The 23271-nt window shown below is 36.9% G+C and overlaps 3 protein-coding genes across 3 annotated transcripts in view; 1 reads left to right on the top strand and 2 right to left on the bottom strand.

The window, feature by feature from the left end:
- The window catches only part of LOC136028184 (uncharacterized), a 155612-nt gene that overhangs the window by 120589 nt on the left and 11752 nt on the right, over positions 1-23271 (bottom strand). Inside the window, exons 3-7 of the mRNA XM_065705885.1 lie at positions 14622-14727; positions 10849-10916; positions 6311-6505; positions 2680-2825; positions 1077-1144 (exon numbers count right to left, since the gene is read on the bottom strand). Coding sequence (XP_065561957.1) covers positions 1077-1144; positions 2680-2722 — 111 coding nt within the window. The 5' untranslated portion in view covers positions 2723-2825; positions 6311-6505; positions 10849-10916; positions 14622-14727. The remainder of the gene's footprint in view (positions 1-1076; positions 1145-2679; positions 2826-6310; positions 6506-10848; positions 10917-14621; positions 14728-23271) is intronic.
- On the bottom strand, positions 6293-21632 carry LOC136028522 (polyadenylate-binding protein 2-like). Its single transcript, XM_065706367.1, has 4 exons — positions 21627-21632; positions 14622-14727; positions 10849-10916; positions 6293-6505 (listed from the first exon to the last, which is right to left on the bottom strand). Exons 1-4 carry the CDS (start codon positions 21630-21632, stop codon positions 6293-6295), a joined length of 393 nt encoding a protein of 130 aa, XP_065562439.1.
- LOC136028521 (craniofacial development protein 2-like) lies at positions 22018-22800 on the top strand. Its single transcript, XM_065706366.1, has one exon. It carries the CDS (start codon positions 22018-22020, stop codon positions 22798-22800), a length of 783 nt encoding a protein of 260 aa, XP_065562438.1.

Raw genomic sequence — 23271 nt, 5'->3', positions numbered from 1 at the left:
TTAAAACGGCTCCTAATCCTCAGAAGTCATAAATATGACTTTATCTTTTGCTTTCAACCATCTTTTGTTAAAATTCCAACAATCTGACCTGGTAAATATATTGGTAACAAGAATCTATGGACTCTCCCTTCATGTAGGATCAATCGGGTAAAAAACTCGCAAAATTAGTAACTAGAATATTGCCAGCTAGGTTTGGTTACTATCCCATAGCTTCTTCCTCAAGATAAAAAAAAAAAAAAAAAAAAAAAAAAAAAAAAAAAAAAAAAAAAAAAAAAAAAAAAAAAAAAAAAAAACTTTTTCGCATGCTGACCAATGGTCTCCGTTGCACAGGTACTGATATTCTAATTCGATGCCTTCGACCGGAAGCGCGATGCGTGGTTAGGGGCGAATCATCCGATGGTTCCCGTTTCTTCCCCCAGATTTCTCCGAGTACCCATTTAGATCTGAGTCGACTCGAGCTGAGCCTACATAGTCACACCATTGGACCCCCGTCTCAAACCAAATAACCAGCGACACCAGGACTCGAATCCCCGACCTTAGGATTTGAAGTCCGAAGTGCTAACCACTCGGCTAGGACGGCTTCTTCAAGATGTCCTGGGTAAACCAGTTAAGGCAGACCTTTTCCCCAGGGAAGTCATACCCGGGTCCCAATAAGCCATTCCTAAAACACAAGCACTTACTCCCAACAGAGTTTCATTTACATACCACTCTTTTTTGTTTCATACATGATCCCCCAAAACATTACGTAGAGTTGTGTCAGTCTCGATATGCTCCCTTCTTATACTAATTAATACGCTATTCTTTTTAGGGGAGGGGGGACTAAAAAATTAAAACTTCAGAGGAACTTACTTTCTCTGTTTTATTATTCCCATACTAAGGAAAATTTTGAATTTTCTTATTCTATCCTTAGATATCCCTGTTAGCCTGCCACTGAGACTTATGCACACAGATATGATATCCATGAAAACCTAACCAATGGAAAGTGATATGTCACATCCAGTTGATGGCATGGTAGTATTCATTGAAACAAAACTAAAAATAGCAATAAGCTTAAAAGGTAAAAAAAAAAAACTTACCTCCCACTGAAGTGACAGAAACCCGAAATCATCCAAGTTAATAGGGAGCATAATAAGCTCGTCGAGCCCTATAAAAGATTGTAAATTAGTACTTGTGTACTACACAGGTAAGTGGAGGTCCAAGACTAAATAAGAAAACATGATGTTTCGTCTTTGAAGTCGAGGCCCAAAGGTACTAGCCAATTTAGACCCTCTCGGTTTAAATCACTGGAGTATACGAATAAACATATCAATAAGACCGTATTATATTAGAGAAATATCAACGAACGCGAAGTACACTCAAACCGTTTACTAACATGAACGGTTAGTAGACATTGACCTTGTCAATAGTAACCGGACTTCTAATAAACAGAAATCTGATAATAATATCTACATCAAAATGTTCAGTTTCTTTTTCTTATTTCATTACAAGTAGAATTTATTTGTTTTTAAATTAATTTAAGTATTAGCATAAGAATGCTTGCATGATTTTAGAAAAAATGTGGAATCTTGAGAGGGGAGTTACACTTTGAGTAGGGAGGGGGATAGTGGTGACAACCTTCTCGTGGTGCCCGACAGGGATAGGCACAAATAGGAGCCTTCTACTGAAAATTTCAGTCACCACCCAGCCACTCGCCATCTTGTCCAGTGCGTGACCACGAGGCAAGAAATTTGAGGAATAAACTGCCGATATTGAACGGACATATGGCTGCCACTTTAATCACGGGTGAAGGGGGCGTGGTGGTGAAAAATACAATAAGAAAAATTTCTATTGAAATAAGATAAGGAAAATTGCTATAACTGCAAAATAAGAGCATTAAAACTCTGCTGAAACAAATTGTCTCTTACACAGGCGGGATGCCCCCCCCCCCTCTTACGCTTTTTGCGAAAACTTTTTTTTCATCTCATTCTTTCAATAGTTAATACTATAGCACACGATACAATTTGAATTATTTTTGAGCAAAAAAAAAATTGAATTCTATCTTAATAAAAGCAAATTCAGTAAATATCGAGTTTTATTTGGTACTGCGACAAACCAAAAACAGTGACTCGCACCGACATTTATACACAGCTGTACCAGGACGAGACACTTATGTAATTGCGATCACTAATTTCAGATCTATATATTCACAAGCCTAGAATTACTATATACTCTTTAGTCTTTTTATTAGAGAATAATCTAAACTTGCTTTGAAATAGATACATTTTTCCATTTCATACCTCTGAGGCATGTTTTCATTGTGTTTTTCAATCTTTAATCCAAGAGTTAGAGAGACTCAAACGTTGATTATCCTCATTATTAAAGGTCTGCCCAACCGTATGTAAAAATTATACTTCTGAGAATGTAAACATTGGATAAACGCATCATGAGTACGTTAGAAGGAAAATAATAAATTTTTGGAAAAAATGACTTGTTAAAGTCTAAAAAATTGACTCAGACAAACTAACTTTCTTAGCGGCAAGGCAGACAAAATTTCAACCAAAGTATCCAAAACATTCTTTAATGCGATAAAATTAATCATGCTTTTTAAGGGCAAAAGTACAGAACTCTCCGATAAAAATCTAACTAAATTTTTCCTTAGTAATACCTTCCCAATACAATCAGATAAATAAAATAGCTTACCTAGCTCTTCTGACAGGTCTGTAGCCAGAAAAGGCTGGGGCATAGTATGGATTATAGCCTCTCCCACGGCCACGTGCAAAGCCACGCCCTCTTGGTGGGCGATTTGTGGTAGAAATGCCAGGACGGTTGGTCCTCTTCACTGTAACCTACGAACATGAACAAAAAGAACGATTATTTGCTATTTACAAAATTAATTCCAAAAACAACTTGCTTCAAAGCTTCAAAACAATGGGAGTATCATATCTCCCAATAAAAGGGTAGACTCCCCCTATATTTCCTAAAAGCCCCCCCCCCCCCTTTAGGAGCACAATCAACAAAAATAATGGTATAAAATGCGCTATTCCAAAATCCGATTATTCATAACTGAGCTAAAAAATATAAACGACAAATAATCAGGAAATCTCGGAGACTTTTCTCAGAGGGAGGAGGAGCATATTTTCGGGAAGAGTTGGAGGTAGGAAAATTACATGAAAAATTATTGTAACATATTCATTGCCGAAAAAGGTTCCAGGATATGGCGACAAAAAAAGTAACTGATGACAAATAAATGAACAACTTAGCAACATACATAGATTTACATGAAAACAAACTTATTACACCGCATTTTCAATGTACAACTACCAAAACATTCACTCCCAATCACACGTATGGGAAACATATAAGTTAAGGGTACACCACTAAAAACTAATATTTTGGGAAGGACTGAACCTTCCCCCCCCCCCCGTACACGCCAGAAACCAAACACGAATATATAAAATCACTGAAAGAGGTTTGTACTGTAAAAATTAAACACCCTTAAGGCTAATTTATATTTACATCATTACCATACAGAATGGAAGCAAACATATTATAGAAAAAATTTAACAAAAGTAGAATAAATACTTTTTTTTTATCTAATCGAAATTGCCATGTTTAATTAATTTTATAAGAACGTGAAAAAACCTTACAGTTTCAATAGATACAAAACGACGTTCCAAAGATGTCCTTTTCCTTTCAATCAACATCGTACAAACTATTTATTTCCCAAAACAATTCTTCTCTAACTCCGTAATTTAAGAGTAACTAATCTTTTGATGACTACAGTTTGTCTGTATATATTTGACAATTAAATCAGTAACAATAATCTATGATTTTGTGATTAATCCCAATTCCTTGGGAGATCTAAAAGTAAAATTATTTATTCTGTTTATAAGGAAAAAAGGGACAAAAAGGCTAGATTTCATTTTAACCGTAGAATTAGTTTATTTGACCTTTAAGAAATTATATATTAAAAAGTTAAAAATTATTCCTGTTCATTTGAAAATCAGTTTCCGGTTGCAATGCCCTCCAACTGGAAGCAAATTTGATTCGATTATTATTTAGTCCCTTAAAATTGTCTTTCATAACACGTGAAAAACAAGAGCTAAGAGCTCATACGGCACTTGTGACGAGGCGAGAAGAGCTAAGAGCCAAGAGATCATATGATATGAGCTTTAACAAAATTCTATGAATCAATAGACTGATTTAAAAAGGAAAATAAGAGGCTTAATGCCGGTCAGGATTTAAAATAAGAGCTCTGAGTCACGATGTCCTTCTAAATATCAAAATTCATTAAGATCCGATCACCCACTCGTAAGTTATTAATACCTAATTTTTTCTAATTTTTCCTCTCCCTTTAGCCCCCCAGATGGTCGAATCTGCGAAAACGACTTTATTAAGTCAAATTGTGCAGCTCCCTGACACGCCTACCAATTTTCATCGTCCTAGCACGTCCAGAAGCACCAAACTCGCCAAATCACTGAACCCCTCCCCCCAACTCCCCCAAAGAGAGCGAATTCAGTACGATTCTGTCAATCACGTATCAAGGACATTTGTTTATTCTATCCACCAAGCTTCATCCCGATTCCTCCACTCCAAGTTTTTTTCCAAGATTTCCCCCTCCAACTCCCCCCAATGTCAAAAGATCTGGTCGGGATTTGAAATAAGAGCTCTGAGACATGAATTCCTTCTAAAAATCAAATTTCATTAAGATCCGATCATCTATTCGTAAGATAAAAATATCTCAATTTTCACGTTTTCCAAAAATTCCGGTTTCCCCCTCCAACTCCCCCCAATGTCACAGGATCCGGTCAGAATTTAAAATTAGAACTTTAAAGCACAAGATCCTTCTAAATATCAAACTTCATTAAGATCTGGTCACCCTTTCGTAAGTTACAAATACCTCAATTTTCAAAATTACAAAATTTAAGATCCGATCACTCCTTCGTAAGTTAAAAATACGTCATTTTTTCTTATTTGTCAGAATTACCCCCCCCCCAATATAGCGGATCCGTTCCAATTATGTAAATCACGTATCTAAGACTTCTGATTATTTTCCCCACCAAGTTTCATCCCGATCCCTCCAATCTAAGCGTTTTCCATGATTTTAGGTTCGCCACCCCAAACTTCCCCCAATGTCACCAGATCCGGTCAGGATTTAAAATAATTGCTTTGAGACACGATATCCTTCTAAATATCAAATTTCATTGAGATCCGATCACCCGTTCGTAAGTTGAAAATACCTCATTTTTTCTATTTTTCAGAAATAACCCCCCCCCCCCTCAACTACCCCAAAGAGAGCAACTCCCCCCAATGTCACAGGATCTGGTCAGAATTTAAAATTAGAACTTTAAAGCACAAGATCCTTCTAAATATCAAATTTCATTAAGATCTGGTCACCCTTTCGTAAGTTACAAATACCTCAATTTTCAAAATTACCCCCCCCCCCCCACTTCCACCAAACAGAGCAGATCCGGTCCGGTTATGTCAGTCACGTATCTTAGACAGTTTTCTATTCTTCCCATCCAGTTTCATCCTGATCTCACCGCTTTAAGTATTTTCTAAGATTTCCGGTCCCCCCAACTGCCCCCCCCCCCCCCGGTTACGCTTGATCCGGTTGAGATTTAAAATAAGAGATCTGGGTTACGAGGTCCTTCTAAATATGAAGTTTCATGAAAATCCGATCACTCCTTCGTAAGTTAAAAATACGTCATTTTTTCTTATTTGTCAGAATCAACCCCCCCCCCCCCAATAGAGCGGATCCGTTCCAATTATGTAAATCACGTATGTAAGACTTCTGATTATTTTCCCTACCAAGTTTCATCCCGATCCCTCCAATCTAAGCGTTTTCCATGATTTTAGGTTCGCCACCCCAAACTTCCCCGAATGTCACCAGATCCGGTCGAGATTTAAAATAAGAGCTCTGAGACACAATATCATTCCAAACATCAAATTTCATTAAGATCCCATCACCCGCTCATAAGTTAAAAATACTGCATTTTTTCTATTTCTTACGAATTAACCGGCCCCCCCCACTCCCCCCCCCCAGATGGGCAAATTGGGAAAACGACTATTTCTAATTTAAGCTGGTCATGTCCCTGATACGCCTGCCAAATTTCACCGTCCTAGCTTACCTGGAAGTGCCCAAAGTAGCAAAACCGGGACCGACAGACCGACAGAATTGGCGATTGCTATATGTCACTTGGTTAATACCAAGTGCCATAAAAAAAAAACAATGCTAGCCATGAGTAGCCTTCTTTTAGCATTTCATTGCTAGCAGCATACGTAATATACACAACAACAAAAATTTTTTTGTTCAAGCAAACGAAATCACCTTAATCTGTCTGCCTCTAAAAAGCGAATCGTCCAATGCCATGGCTGTTTGTACCGACTCTTTGTCAGCAAATTCAACATAGGCAAAGCCCTTTGGATGGCCATCAAACTTATTACACAGAATGGTGACTCGATTGATTGAGCCACAGCCATGAAAGTGTTGCTCCAGTTCCTCTGCAGTAGCTCCATAGTCAACCTTCACAAAAAGAAGTTATTAGTCACTTATTCATCAATTCTGTATAACCTCAAAAAAATTAAAAGCCGATATTATATTATTAAAAGCCGAACTTGTGAACAAATTTTAATAACCACAAATTCTTTTCTCTTTTCTCTTTTGAATGATATATAAGAGCTTGTAAATTCATAACGAACTCTCAAAGTCCAAATACAGAGTAAAATATATACGTAAGTACATGCGATTAGTTCCCAAAACAGGTTTCCGAGAAAAAAGACAATTGGTTCTGAACTAATAAATACCATCTGAATTCAAATAAAATAAATACCTCAACTCTATATATTTAACGATATAACCTGGAATTTTGATCAGAGCTTCAATGAACATTTGTGCATCAGATGGGTTCTTTCAGCTGAGGATCTCAATATTGGCGAAAATTAGCAACTGACTTTTTTCTAGCATTTCTAGACTTGGCATTTAGGTAAAAAGAGCAAGACTTATTCCCAAAATCATTTCATTTTTTTCTTCCTTTAACAAAGTTATTGCGTACCATTATGGATAAAGAACATTGTTCAGCTAATTAATAATTAGTCTACTAAATTGAGTTGTTTTATTACTATTCTCTCTTACCAGCTCAGTTCAAGAGCACAGACAAAATAATTATATAAGTCATAGGAAAAAGATTATGTTTTTATAGAGATTTGAAGTTAAGCTGGGATAGCAATTTTGCAGAATTTTTGAAACTCTGTAAAGTGTAGAAAAAGCATTATCACAAGCCTGTATTACACTAAAAGCAAAAAATAGAAGAAAGTAACCAAACATAGACTAAATAACAAACCTAAGCCAGAGTATCCCATCGTTAAAATTTATTTAGCAAAAATGACAGCACAATGTTTCACAGATTATGAATTGTAAGCTGTTGCTTTTTTTTCTTTTCTTTTCTCATGCGATATATCTAGTTTAAGTGTTCAGTAAATTTGTTTCATTACACTTAACACTAATGGTACTGTGCTAAACATGTTTAGGAAGAAAAGGATTTCCCCCGCGTTCTGAAAAGGCGCTGAGAGACTTCTTTTTGTGTTACTCCAGGATGAGAAACTTTCCATGAACAGTTGAATACTAACCTGGAGAGTTTAAAATTTGATAATGCAGAACATGGATGGAATAATTTTAGGGAAACAATTTGTTAAGTTGCTGATGGCGTCTTAGGGAAGAAAGTTGGGACCGCAGTTAAGAATATTAGTGAAAAACCTTTGTTCAATAGAGAGGAGAAGGGGCTTATATAAGAATTATCTGAGTAATAGATCAAATGAAAACAAAAGGAATCTAAAAAAAAGTGGAGAAAGCATCAAAATATGAGCAAAGGAGGTGTGAAGTTTAGGCCATAGATAAAATTGCCGAGGATCTGGAAGATACAGCTAGACGGCATAATAGTAAAATGTTGTACTAGCATGTTAATAAGTTGAGAGGGAGTAGTCAATCTGGACTTGTCCAGTTAAAGGTAGGGACGGAGCCACAATTAGTGATAAGGAAAGAGTTAAAGAAAGATAGGCAGAACATTTTGAGAATGTTCTAAACCGCGAAAGAGTTGCAGGAAAAGATGTAGAGGAAAATAAAAAAGTTTGTGATACCTTGGATGTGAAGGAGGATTGCTTTATGAGGAAGAGTTAGCGACAGTACTAAAAGGATTAAAATATAATAAGGCTCCAGCTGCTGATAGTGTGGTAAATGAGTTTCTTAAATATGGCGGCTCCGAGGTTAGAAATATGTTATTAAAGATTATGAATATGATTTTTGAAAAAGGGGAAGTACCTAGCGATGTTAAGAAAACTTTAATTAAACCACTGTTTAAGAAAGGCGATACGAGTGAGTGTGGTAATTATCTGTAGGTAGCAAATTACTTAGTAATATGATACTTTTTACACTGAGAGATGCTGTAGACAAATTTTTAAGAGATACTGCGGTTTTAGAAAAGGCAGAGGATGTGTCGACCAAATTTCCACTCTTAAGTTAATAATTGAGAAGTGCCTGAGTTATCAAACATCTTTGGTCCTCAGTTTTAAAGATCATGAGCAAGCATTGTGATTAAACACTGTATACTCTGACTTTAGTTATAATTACCGAATGTGTAGCCTGTGCCCAGTTTCTTTATTTCTTTACTGTACAAGACATTCTTTATTCCTTTACTGTACAAGAAATATGGCGGCTCCGAGGTTAGAAATAAGTTATTAAAGATTATGAATATGATTTTTGAAAAAGGGGAAGTACCTAGCGATGTTAAGAAAACCTTAATTAAACCACTTTTTAAGAAAGGTGATACGAGTGAGTGTGGTAATTATCGAGGCATTAGTCTGGTCTTTGTAGGTAGCAAATTACTTAGTAATATGATACTTTTTACACTGAGAGATGCTGTAGACAAATTTTTAAGAGATACTGCGGTTTTAGAAAAGGTAGAGGATGTGTCGACCAAATTTCCACTCTTAAGTTAATAATTGAGAAGTGCCTGAGTTATCAAACATCTTTGGTCCTCAGTTTTAAAGATCATGAGCAAGCATTGTGATTAAACACTGTACATTCTGACTTTTGTTATAATTACCGAATGTGTAGCCTGTGCCCGGTTTCTTTATTTCTTTACTGTACAAGACATATCCTGTGTTACTATTCTGTAATTGTCCTTAGTCAGTGAATCAAAGTCACAGACTCGCCTGTGTATTTTGTATGCGCTGTATACAGACTCTCTGTAGTCACAGTATACTCGGCTAAAACTACAGCAGTGGTGGTTATATATATATATATATATATATATATATATATATATATATATATATATATATATATATATATATATATATATATATTTGCTGGATAAAACGTATCTTGTGTTTATAGTGCAACAATTTGAAATCTTAGTTGCACTGATCTCCCCTCTACATCTAACCAGCTTGACTTGACTTTATTAAACAAGAAACGATGTACATAAATATTATACAAAGCAGACAGGGAGGCAACTCGTTTTGTCTCCTTTAACAATAGAGAGAGAAAAAAGAAGAAGGAATTACACCTCAATATCTCACACGGAGTAACTAAACTTACTTTCTATCTTAACTGCTTCAACAGTTGATAATTTATAAAACTCGGGATTAGAAGGATCTGGTAATTCAGAAACTTGCCAGTTATCAATCTAAGAGTAAATATTTGGCCAATGTATCCTCTCTCCTTTCTAAAACCTTACTAACCTTCTAAAACTGTATCTATATCATTTTTGTAAAACCTTCGCACGGAAAACACTTTCCCCAAAAGACACTACCCATCCTGACACCGCCTGCCACGTACTGTTTCTGAACCCGTTGCTATCTTTTAGACCTTTTTAACGCTAATTTTATCTCACTCTTTTTTAGTTTTTACCTTTTTAATTTTCAGACATTTTGCCACTTTTTTATTCCTAATAAGATAATTGTGTTATTTTGTGATAATTATTTTACATGGTTAAGAACACAACTTGGGTAATATACATTCTTACTAATTTAATAATTATTTTTATTGTTGCAAAATGGTTACACCATCTGAGACCAAATCATTTTAAAGCGTAGGCTGTCAATTCCAGTATTCTGCTCTTTTTCATTATTTTTATTACAATAGCCGACATATATATTTCCAGATAATTGTGTATTTAAATACAACCGAGCACTCAGCTCAGTCATCCCATTTTATTAATCTTGCATCAGACCCATCACTGAGTTTGGGTTCCCACTGTATGCTGGTACTCCAAAAAAATTGTTGGAACCATTCCAAAATTTCAAGCATATGGCTAATAGCCATATGCTTCATATATAATTCAGCCGTTCCCCACGACTCTTTCCAGTCTGTTAGTGAGAGGCTCGATGTACCGTCGATGGCTGTTCTCTACAATTAAATAAATTCGCCTCTTCCACTAGAGCTTTCTCGCATTATGTCCCCAATTGTCAACTGATAAGACTGACACGAAAGCACACAACTCGCTTTCAAATATTTTAAGGTTGGCAAGCCGATAACCAAGTATTTGAAGAACAGATTCATTCGACGTTGCCCTTCGATCTGGAATGATCGTTCTGGGGATATTGTCCCTAAAATTTTCTCTTTTGACTCTTTCAAACGAAGATTCAACAGTCATCAAACCTGGTAAAAGACTAGCGGCAAATCATATATTCACTTATAACTGGTACCGCGAATTTAGGAATACAAAAGAAAAAGTATTGCTCTCTTTATAGAGTATTTTTTTTAATTGGACTCGGATTTTGAAGGACGGATCTTTGTCCTCGGATATCCATGCAAACTAGATTATCCAGCAGACGTGAACATAATAAACAGTAATGAATAAGACTTACGTTTCCAACAAATACAGATCTTGCGTCAATTTCCATTTTATCCTCTATTGAAACATTTAAAGCTTGATCTGAAAAAAAAAAAGCCAGTTAAAGGATGCACAAGAGAAAAATAATCGCAAATTTGATTTATTTCTCTAATTATTATGCATATTAAGAAAGGATTGAAAAATAATAAGACGTTACGCGCTGAGAAAATTTGCATTATTTTAAAAAATAGGGGAAAACATCCCTTAAAAGTCATAGAATCTTAACGAAAATAACACCATCAGATTCAGCATATCAGAGAACCCTACATTGGAAATTTCAAGCTCCTATCTACAAAAATGTGGAATTTGGTATGTTTTGCCACAAGACAGATCATGGATGCGTGTTTATTTGTTTGTTTTTTTTTGTTTTGTTTTTTCCAGAGGTCATCATATCAACCCAGAGGTCCTAGAATGTTGCGAGAGGGCTCATTCTGACGGAAATTAAAAGTTCTAGGCGCCTTTTTTAATGACCAAAATAATTGGAGGGCACCTAGGCCCTCTCCCGCGCTCAATTTCTTCCCAAAGTCACCAGATCAAAATTCTGAGATAGCCATGCGAGGGGAGCTTTCCATGGAGAAGTTTGTCATTGGGGAAGAGAAATTTCATAAAGGAGCCGCAGGATTTTTATCATTTTTTTAAAGAGAAATGAAAAAATAAATATGTAAAAGTTTCTTCAACTGAAAGCAAGGAGCAGCATTAAAACGAACAGAAATTATTGCACCAGGGGTAACAAGGCCTACTCCCCATCTCCTTTTTTTTCAAAATCGTCCGATCAAAACTAAATTAATATGGAAATTTCGTTTTAATTATTTATGTGCGGAGAGCCAAAATCAAAATATGCATTATTTCAAAAACCTTTAGAAATTAAATAAAAAAAATAAGTTTGTTTAATTGAAAGTAAGGATCGACATTAAAGCTTAAACCGATCAGAAATTACTCCGTATATGAAAGGGGCCGTTTCCTCCTCAACGCCCCGCTCTTTACGCTAAAATTTTTATTGTTTTAAAAAGTAGAGTTGAGAGAAAGAGTCAAACTTTAGCGTAAATAGCGGGGCGTTGAGGAGGGATCAGCCCCTTTTATATACGGAGTAATTTCTGTTAGTTTTAAGTTTTAATGTCGCTCCCTGCTTTCAGTTGAAAAAAACTTGTTTTTCTGTATTTAATCAAGAAAAAGGGTTAGAAGTCTCGATTTCAGATCGATGACTATCCTCCTAAGTTTCCAAGACCCCGAGGAGGGGGCGATGATAAAGAAGGCGCAGTTACCTCATACCATAAATAGATTCTGTTCGTTTCGAGGTTGTGTTACTCTTTATTTTCATTATAACAGCGTAGACCAGATATAGTCCCGAAAATCAAAAGATTATACATCAATTTAACTAACTAACCAAACTAACCAAAGTCCTTTTAACTAACCAAAAATATTGGAGGGCAACCAGCCTTTTTTCCATGCCCTTTTTTATATAAAAAAAATAACCATTGTTTCTTCGCTTATTTAGTCTTTGTTTACATAAAATATTGCTTGCTTATTCCGAATAAGGAGTTCTGTCCATTTTCGCTCAGAAAATTGTAAACATTTTTTTTTTAATTTTTCCTATAGCGCTAAAGAAGGGGATGGGTTGTTCTCATCGAATATTCGTCTTGTTTCTTCCAGCATTTTCGTTGACTTTATAAACACCCCATTCTCGATTTTCTTTTCTTTGTTTTTTATTCTTTGTTTACTTAAACTATTGCTTAAGAAGTTCTGTCCTTTTTCGTATTTTTGCTCAGAAAACTTAATAAGCCAGATAGGCCAGCCATAATATAAACAAGAAACGATCAAAAAGGCAAAACCAAAATACTGAAAAAAAAAATAAAACGAATGTATTTGTAAGGTATTTGGTTTTGATTCTTCTAATTTTGGCTTTTACTGAATTTTATTTATCTTTAATCTTGATTTTTCATTAGTTTTTATTGGTTTTAATTTACATTGACTCTACACGTTTGTTTTTGGTTTTTTCTTTGGCCCTTTATGGCTTTTTTTTGCGCTGAAGAAGAGAGGCGGTTGTCCTTACGAAATATTCGTTTTGTGTTTTTTCAGTAATTTCGTTTGGCCTTAGAAACCCCATATTTAATCGTTTCTTCATAATAGAAAATTTAATGAACTGTTTTGTTCCATTGATTTTTATTCAGTTTTGTTACTTAAAAGGCTTGTTGAATTTCATTAAAAAAAAGTTAGACATACGGTAATTTCGTTACCCCTTAGGGTATCACATCGACGTTTCGAGGTACTCATTTTATACGTTTTCTCTGGCTACTTAATTTTGCATGCGGGGAAATTTTCCATGGGAGGGGGGTCCAGGAGGAAACGTCTGGCACCGGTTATGATAGTGAGTCTAGTAATTATAAGTAACTAATTACAGTATGACTAGTAATTACATAGATATGTTTGCTTGTTTTTTTGTAGGAAGCAAATTGCAAACATTTGTGATACTTAAAAGACCAAAAAACGATATAGGGAATGATAAAGATAAAGTTTTAGGAGAAGGTTAGTATGGTTCTAGGAAGGAGAAAGGATACATTGGCCAAATTTCCACTCTTAGATTGATGACTGGCAAGTTTCTGAATTATCAGATCCTTCTAATCCTGAGTTTTATAAATTGTAAACTGTTGCAGTAGTTAAAATTGGAAGTAAGTTTAGTTGTTGTTTAGATGTAGAGGGGAGATTAGTGAGGTTATGTATCATCCTCATTTATAAGAACTCTTTTAAATTGTGCAGATAATCTTTGTGACCAAGGCAAAAATGTCATAAAAGCGAAATGAAACGAGCTTTGAAGGTTTTAAGATTTCAAGGCACAACAAAAGGTTTGAAAATTAACTTTAAGGAAACTAAGTTGCTTCAATGAGAATTAAATGAGATTAAAAAGGTGAAGTTGGGTGACAGAAAGATTGACCAAGTGAAGAGTTTCATTTGCCTAGAAAGCCTTATTCGTTAAGTTCATGCATGCAGTAAAAGTACGAAAAGTAGATTAGTCAAGACGCAACGCAGTCGTAGAATAGTCGTTGTAATTTCGAAGCTGCAAAAAGTTTGAAAGGATAGAAAGACCGCTTAATTATATGAAGTTCACCGCAAAATTAAGGTACTAGAATTCACAGTAATGAAGGCGATGAATGTACCTGAAAAGAGAGCACCTTGAAAGATTTAAGTACGGAATGCTAGATAATTTCTAGGGAAATCATCCATGGATAGTTTTAGACACCCATTGGAACGATATATGTAAAAAAAAAAAAAAAAAAAACAGACTGCGTGAAACTTTCCAGGGCTATAACGAATGACAGGTTAAAATGGTTAGGAAGCTCTGTGGATGAAGAGTGATGCGTCGATTCAAATTATGATTTTCCCCAACCCACCTGGCTCAGAACGAAAGTTATAGAGCCCTTAAAAAGAGCAAGAAGAGGCCATGAGAAAAAATTCAAAGAAACTAAGACCTTCACAGGAGGGAGTAGAGGGATACTTTTAATAATTGCAATGAAGAGGATTCTACACAGCTGTAGCTCAGGTGGATTGAAGCTGTTGTGGGTTGTCAGTAGTAGCAGTAGTAGAACTTCAGATCGAAAATTTCAAAAAAAGTTCCCAACAAAACAAAGGACAAAATTCGCACCCACAAACTTGCACGTAGATGATGCAACGTGATTTGTTACTTCTTCTGAGATAATTCCACACAGAGAAACACAGAATTCAGTTATGGAAAAAAAAAAAGGAAATACTTACTTCCAGGGCTTCCAAGAATCTGCTTATCAACTTCACTCTGAAGCTGTTTCAATTTTTCTGCTTCTTCCTCCATCTCACGCACTCTTGCTTTGATTGCTTCTAACTCCTTAAAATAAAAATGAAACATTAAAACACATTAAGCATACAGGTATAGGCCTCCACGTCTGAGTGATCCCAGAGTATATCGATACCATTAGAACACAAAAAGCAGGCGGCAAATTTCCAATGATGCCCAATGTATAGGCAAATGATAGAAAATTAGGCAGTCGTTCTTTTAAGCTTCAAACTTATTGGACAGAACATAAAAGAAATAAAAACAAAGACACGAATGAGATAGTTCACATTGGAATAAGCAAAGATCATAAATTATTCAAATTAGGTTCCTATACGCAAATGCTTGGTAGACCGATTCAATTGCCATAATTTTCACAGCTAAGGCCAACTGCTACCTGCAAAGGGAAGTTTCTACATGGCCATTTGTCACAGATTTAGAACACATTTAGTAGAGTACAACAAAAGCTAAGAGCTCATATGGCACTTGTGACGAGGTCGGAGGAGCCAAGAGCCAAGAGCTCATATGGTATGAGCTCTGGCAAAATTCTAAGAATCAATAGATTGCTTTAAAAGGAAAATCAATGGCTTAATACCGGTCGGGATTTAAAATAAGAGCTCTGAGTCACGAGGTCCTTCTAAGTATCAAAATTCATTAAGATCTGATCACCCACTCGTAAGTTAAAATACCTCAACTTTTCTAATTTTTCCTCTCCCTTCAGCCCCCCAGATGGTCGAATCGGAGAAAACGACTTTATCAAGTCAATTTGTGCAGCTCCCTGACACACCTACCAATTTTCATCGTCCTAGCACGTCCAGAAGCACCAAACTCGCCAAAGCACTGAACCCCAACCCCTAACTCCCTCAAAGAGGGCAAACCCAGATCGATTACGTCGATCACGTATCTAAGCGTCTATAAGCATTTTCCAAGATTTCCGGTTTCCTCCTCCAAGTCCCTCCAATGTCAACAGCTTTGGTCAGGATGTGAAATAAGAGCTCTGAGACATGGGTTCCTTCTAAATATCAAATTTCAATAAGATCCCGTCACCCGTTCTTAAGTTAAAATACCTCAATTTTTCTTATTTTTCCAAACTAACAACCCCCAGCTCCCCTAAAGAGAACAGATCCGTTCCAATTATGTCAGTCGCGTGTCTATAACTTGTGCTTATTCTTCCTATCAAGTTTCATCCCGATCTCTCCACTCTAAGCGTTTTCCAAGATTTCCGGTTTCCCCTCCAGCTCCCTCCATTGTCACCGGATCTGGTCGAGATTTAAAATGAGAGTTTCAAAGCACAAGATCCTTCTAAAGATCAAATTTCATTAAGATCTGATCACCCGTTCGTAAGTTAAAAATACCTCATTTTTTCTAATTTTTCCGAATTACTCCCCCCCCCCCCCCCAACTCCACCAAAGAGCGGATCCGGTCCCGTTATTTTCGTCACATATCTTGGACTTGTGCTTATTCTTCCCACCAAGATTCATCCTGATCTCTCTCCGCTTTAAGCGTTTTCCAAGATTTCCAGTACCCCCCCAACCCCAAAGACATTGGATCCGGTCGGGATTTAAAACAAGATATCTGAGTTACGAGGTCCTTCTAAATATAACATTTCATTAAGATCCGATCACTCCTTCGTAAGATAAAAATACTTTCATTCTTTCTAATTTTTTAGAATTACCCTTCCCCCCTCCAGCTCCCCCATAGAGAGCGTATCCGTTCCGGTTATGTCAATCACATATATAGAACTTGTGCTTATTTTTCCCACCAGGTTTCATCCCGAATCCTCGACTCTAAGCATTTTTCAAGATTTTAGATTCCCCCCAACTCCCCCCAATGTCACCGGATCCAGTCGGGATTTAACTGGGAGCTCTGAGACACTCAGAATTAACCCTACCCCCCAACTTCCCCAAAGAGAGCGGATCCGTTCCAGTATGTCAATCACGTATCTAGGACTTGGGATTATTTTTCCCACTAAGTTTCATCCCGACCCCTCCAATCTAAGCGTTTTCCAAGATTTTAGGTCCCCCCCAGCTCCCCACAATGTCACCGGATCCAGTCAGGATTTTAAATAAGAGCTCTGAGACCTGATATCCTTCCAAACATCAAATTTCATTAAGCTCCGATCACCCGTCCGTAAGGTAAAATACCTCTTTTTTTATTTTTCCGACTTAACCGTCCCCCCACTCCCCGTCCTCAGATGGTCGAATCGGGGGAACGACAATTTCTAACTTAATCTGGTCTGGTTCCTGATACGCCTGCCAAATTTCATGGTCCTGGCTTACCTGGAAGCGCTTGAAGTAGCAAAACCGGGACCGACAGACAGACCGACAGAATTTCCGATCGCTGTATGTCACTTGATAGATACCAAGTACCATAAAAAAGGTAATATCTGTTTACAAAATTTTGATCTATAAAAGAATTTAAATGAAATTATTTTTGAAAAAGTACCCTGTTTTTCCTCTTTTTTGTTGCCCACATATTTTCTCTGGCATACCATCGCCCTAATCCCTAAAAAGAAAAGTTGTATTGAGCCCAAATACCAATTTTAGCCATTTTATTTTAATATTTTTTAACCATATTCCAGGAAAAAGATTTAGCATTAGATACAGATTTGGAGGCAATACCCCCTTATTATTAAGGAAATAACCACAGCATAAATACCTATAAATATAAAGAATAGGTGAAGACGTCCCCCCTAAAGTGGATCAAAGGTTTTTCCCTGCCCCTTAGGTTTTTAAGTAATCAAAGAAAGAACATTCCCTATGACGTAACAGACACCTGCATCTCTTAGAAAAATTTCCCTATGACGTAATGAACACCTGTTGGCTGTCATGGAATGACGGAATAGGGCTCCCATAGAATTCAGGGATTGGGATGCGGTTAAAAGCAGGGATATGTGTGTCGTGGAAACCATGGAGGCGTCACTACTGACCTTATAGCACAATCAGGTCTTTGTCAAAGGAGGCTAACCTAAAATCCAATTCCAACGCGGGAACTATAGCAACTAATTCCAGAGGAGAGATCTGTTATTAAACATTAATTTAAACTAAAACTAAGTGTGAATTCTGAGAGGTTTTAAAGGAAATGCTATGTTTCTTTGGGCCATAAAAATTGTTGCATGTTGAGTTTTCTCTTAGTGAAACTTGTAAATAGATTTTTCTTCTCGTGAAACTGATTTTGTTCATGGAACTTCTTGTGCGATGATTTTTAATCGCGGAAATTGTTGCGTGCTGATTTTGTTCATGAAACTTGTTGCATGTTAATTTTTCTCTTCGTGAAACTTGTACATCGACTTTTGTTCGTAGAACTTGTGGCGTGTTGATCTTTGTTCGTGAAACTTGCTGCATCTTGAGTTTTCTCTTCGTGAAACTAGCACATTGATTTTTCTCCCTGTGAAACTAATTATTTTGATTGAACTTGTTACGTGCTCATTTTTTTTTCGTGGAACTCGTTGCGTGCTCATTTTTTTTCGTTTAACTTGTTACATGTCAATTTGTCTCTTCGTTAAAATTGTACTTTGATTTTTCTCATCGAGAAACTTATTTAGTTCATGGAACTGCTCGCAAACTGATTTTTATTCGTGGAACTTGTTGCGTGCTGATTTTTGTTCATGCAACTTTTTGCATGTTGATTTTTTCTCTTCATGAAACTTGTATATTGATTTTCTTCTCGTGTAACTGATTTTGTTCGTGGAACTTGTTGTTTGCTGATATTTGTTCGTGGCACTTGTTACGTGCTTATTTTTGTTCGTGGAAATTATTGTGTGCTGATTTTCATTCGTGAATCTTCTTGTAGGCTGATTTTGTTCTTCGCGGAACTTGCTCATTGATTTTTCTCCTTGTGAAATTTATTTATTCATGGAACTTGTTGCGTGCTGAATTTTGTTCCTTGAGCTCGCTGCGTACTGATTTTGGTTTGCAAAACTTATTTCATCATGACTTTTTTTGAGCATGTTGCGTGGTGACTATTGTTCATGAAACTTGTTGCATGTTCATTTTTCTCTTCGTTATACTTGTACACTGATTTTTCTCTTTGTGAAACTTGTATATTGATTTTTCTCTTCACGAAACTTGCATAATTACTTTCTCCTCATCAAACTGATTTTGTTGATGGAAGTTGTTGCGAGCTGATTTCTGTTCGTGAAACTTGTTGAACTTTGACTTTTTCTCCTGGTGAAACTTGTAAACTGATTTTTTTTTTCCTCATAGAACGGATTTTGCTTATAAATCTTTATCGTGCTGATTTTTGTTCGTAAAACTTGTTGATTTTTCTCCTCGAGAAACTGATTTTGTTCATGGAATTTGTTGCGTGCTGATTTGTGTTCGTGGAACTTGTTGCGTGCTGAGTTTTGTTCGTGAAGCTTGTTGCTTGTTGATTTTTCTCTTCGTGAAACTTGTACATTTTTTTCTCGTGAAACTGATTTTATTCATGAAATTTAATGTGTGCTGGTTTTCGTCTGTGGAACATATTGAGTATATTAATTTTTCTCCTCGTGAAAATGATTTGGAAAATGGTACTTGTTGTGCGCTCCTTTTTGCTATTGGAACTTGTTGCAAGCTATTTTTGTTCGTGAAACTTGTACATTGATTTTTCTCCTCGGGAAACTGATTTTGTTCATGGAACTTTCTGTGCACTTATTTTTGATCGTGGAACTTGATACGTGCTACTTATCGTTCGTGAAACTTACTGCATGTTAATTTTCCTCTTCGTGATACTTATACATTGATTTTTCTCCTCGTAAAACTGAAATTGTTCATGGAACTTGTTGCGTGCTGATTTTTGTTCGTGGAACTTGCTGCGTTTTGATTGTTGTTTGTGAAACTTTTGCATGTTGATTTTTTCTCTTCGTGCAACTTGTAAATTGTTTTTTCCCTCGTGAAACTGGTTTTGTTCATGAAACTTATTACGTGCTGATTTTTGTTCCTGGATTTTTTTTCCTGCTGGATTTCCTGCTGATTTTTGTTTGTAAAACTTGTCCCATGTTGATTTTTCTCTTCGTAAAATTTATCCATCAATTTTTCTCTTCGTAAAATTGATTTTGTTCATGGAGCTTGTTACATGCTGAATTTTGTCCCTGAAACTTGTCGCGCGCTATTTTTGTTTGTGAAACTTGTTGCATGTTGTTTTTTCTCTTCATAAAATTTATACATCGATTTTTCTTCTAGTGAAACTGATTTTGTTCATGGAATTTGCTGCGTGCTGATTTTTGTCCATGGAACTAGTTCGAACTGATTTTGTGTTTGTGAAACTTGTTGCATGGTGATTTTGCTCTTCATGAAACTTGTATATTGTTTGTTCTCCTCCTGAAACTGATTTTGCTCATGGAACTTGTTGCTCTTCGTGGAACTCGCTCATTGATTTTTCTCCTCGTGAAACTCATTTTGCTCAAGGAACTTGCTTGCAGTTTTTGTTCGTGAAACTTCATTTGTTATAACTAACCTGAAACTAAGGTGCATATCATGATAAATTAAGTTTCACGAACAAAATCAGCAAGCAGCAAATTCCAAAAACAAAATCAGATGCACAAGGATCATATCAATGTACAAGTTTCACGAGCAAAAAATCAGCCTGCAACAAGTAACACGAACAAAAATCAGCACGCAGCAAGTTCCATGAACAAAATTAGTTTCACGAGGAGAAAAATCAACGTACAAGTTTCACGAAGAGAAAAATCAACATGCAACAAGTTTCACTAGCAAAAATTCAGCACGCAACAAGTTCCATGAACAAAATCAGTTTCACGAGGAGAAAAATCGATGTATAAGTTTTACGAAGAAAAAAATCAACATGCAACAATTTTCGCGAATAAAAATCAGCACGCGACAAGTTCCAGGAACAAAAATCAGAACACAACTAGTTCCAAAAACAAAATCACTTTCACGAGGAAAAAATCAATTTACAAGTTTCATGAAGAGAAACGTCAATATTAAACAAGTTTAACCAACAAAAATCAGCAGGCAACAAGTTCCGCGAACAGATATCAGCATGCAACAAGTTCCGTGAACAAAATCAGTTTCACGAGGAGAAAAATCAATGGACAAATTTCACGGTTAAAAATCAACATACAATAGGTTTTGCCAAAAACACCATAACTCAACAAGTTCCACGAGCAAAAATCAGAACGCAACAATTTTCATGAACAAAATCAGTTTCGTGAGGAGAAAGAAAAATAAATGTACAAGTTTCACGAAGAAAAATATCCGATTGCAACAAGTTATATGAACAAAAATCAGCATTCAATAAATTCCACGAACAAAAATCAGCAAGCAAGAAGTTCCATGGACAAAACCAGATCACAAGAAGGAAGATTAATGTACAAGATTCACCAAGAGAACAAGAGCTAAGAGCGCATATGGCACTTGTGACGAGGCCGAAAGAGCCAAGAACTCATATGGTATGAGCTCTAGCAAAATTCTAAGAATAAATAGATTTAATTAAAAGGAAAATCAGAGACTTAATGCCGGTCGGGATTTAAGATAAGAGAACTGAGTCACGAGGTCCTACCAAATATCAAAATTCATTAAGATCCGATCACCCACTCGTAAGATAAAGATACCTCAATTTTCACATTTTTCAAGAATTCCGGTTTCCCCCTCCAATGTCACCGGATCTAGTCGGGATTTAAAATGAGAGCTCTAAAGCGCAATATCCTTCTAAATACCAAATTTCATTAAGTTCTGATCACCCGTTCGTAAGTTACAAATACCTAATTTTTTCTATTTTTTTTAGGTGCTCCCCCATCCCAATTCCGTCAAAGAGAGCGGATCCGGTCCGGTTATGTCAGTTAGGTATCTTGGACTTGTGCCTGCCCCCCCCCCAAATGACACTGGATCCGGTTGGTATTTAAAATAAAAGATCTGAGTTACGATGTCCTTCTAAATTTCATTAAGATCCGATCACTCCTTCGTAAGTTAAATATACCTAATTTTTCTTAATTTTTCAGAATTAACACTCACCCCCATTCCCCCAAAGAGAGCGGATCCATTCCGGTTATGTCAATCACGTATCTAGGACTTGTGATTATTCTTCCCACCAGGTTTCATCCCGATCCCTCAACAAAGCCTCCTGAAGGCTTTGCTGATTCTAGGTGGGAGCAAAGGTGGAAGCTAAGCTTGCAAATTGGCCACGGCGGTGGTGGCGTTGTAAGCAAGGATGCTCCCCCCTTCCGTCCCTAGGCAGTAGAGCAAACCCGCCAGCACACCTCATAGCGGTGAGAGGGTACAAACGTCACCTAGCTTCACGCCAAGCGAAGTGACGGCCAACGTGCTCCGGGTGACCCGTAGGACTGGGGCCCCTGCGGTTAATCATACCCAAGAAACATCCAGAATTATGTTGAATATGTCTAATATGAGAGCGAATTTGGCTACGGCATTCCCGGCATTAAGCGATGCGTCGAGGCTGGCGACCTCGTCAAAAAGTGAGCTAGCTACCATACTATCAAGGAGACAAGGCCTGAATATCGGCTGCTGGAACCTCTGTTCCATCAAATGTTCACTAACGCAAGCCTTCGTAGCTGAAGAATTTTATTTATATAAACTGGACATATTCTGTGTTTCAGAGACAAGATTAAATGGACAAACGAAACTTGACCTAATAGCCCCTTCGGGTAAAAAGGCCATACTATTCAATTCTGGCTCAATGGATGGATCCGGCCTCGGAGTGGGAATAATCATGACACCCAAGATCGCATCGGGACTCCTTGACTATGAAGCAGTGTCTGACAGAATTGTGATGGCCCTTTTAAAAGGTCAGAGTAATAGCCTGACAATACTATCTGTATATGCCCCTATTCGTGACGCCCCTGACCAGTTGAAAGACAAACTCTATGCCGACCTCCAACTGACCCTGAACAAAATTCCTCGTAAGGACATCCTCGTGATCGGTGTTGACTTCAATGCCAGGATTGGCACGAGACTAAACGATTCTGAAAGGGCCATTGGCAACCACGGTTTGGGCGACCGGTGCATTAACGGAGTTAGACTTCTCATGTTTGCTATGCTGAATAATCTCAGTGTGCTAATATATGGTTTAAACACAAACCTTGCCACACTTACACTTGGAGATCCCGAGATGGTCGAACCCGCGCCCAAATTGACTATTTACTCGTTTCTCGTCGGTGGAAGTCAATGATTGAAGACTCGAGAGTATACAGAGGGGTGGCCACTGGATCAAAAAATGGATCCGACCATTTATTACTAAAATCAAAAGTTAGATTCAGACTCAGTTCCAAAAAAGTATCTGCACCTAGACGCATCCTAGACACAGCGACACTCAAACTCCCTGAAGTCAAAGAGACCTTTATGCTCGAACTTACAAACCGTTTTTACAGCGTTGCAAGATAATGACCGAGAATTTAAGACTAATCAAGCAATTTCTGAGACCGAGACAAGTGCCATGACCGAGCAAGAAAAGTTTAACCCAACGCTAAATATAGAAAAGCGCTGGATCAAGTTTCAAAATCAAGTGAAAGAGGCAGCTACAATCTCGGAGAAATTCTCGGAGTAAGGGACAAAAAACCCAAAAGATGGATTTCTCAGAAGAGAATAGAACTCTCTTTAAGGAAGAAAACCGGGAAAAAGAAGCAAAGATCTACCCCCACGC

Source organism: Artemia franciscana, chromosome 6, assembly GCF_032884065.1.
Source record: "Artemia franciscana chromosome 6, ASM3288406v1, whole genome shotgun sequence".
In the NCBI taxonomy this organism is placed as follows: Eukaryota; Metazoa; Arthropoda; class Branchiopoda; order Anostraca; family Artemiidae; genus Artemia; species Artemia franciscana.
The sequence above is the reverse complement of the archived record's forward strand: the minus strand, read 5'-3'. Positions and strand labels throughout refer to the sequence as shown.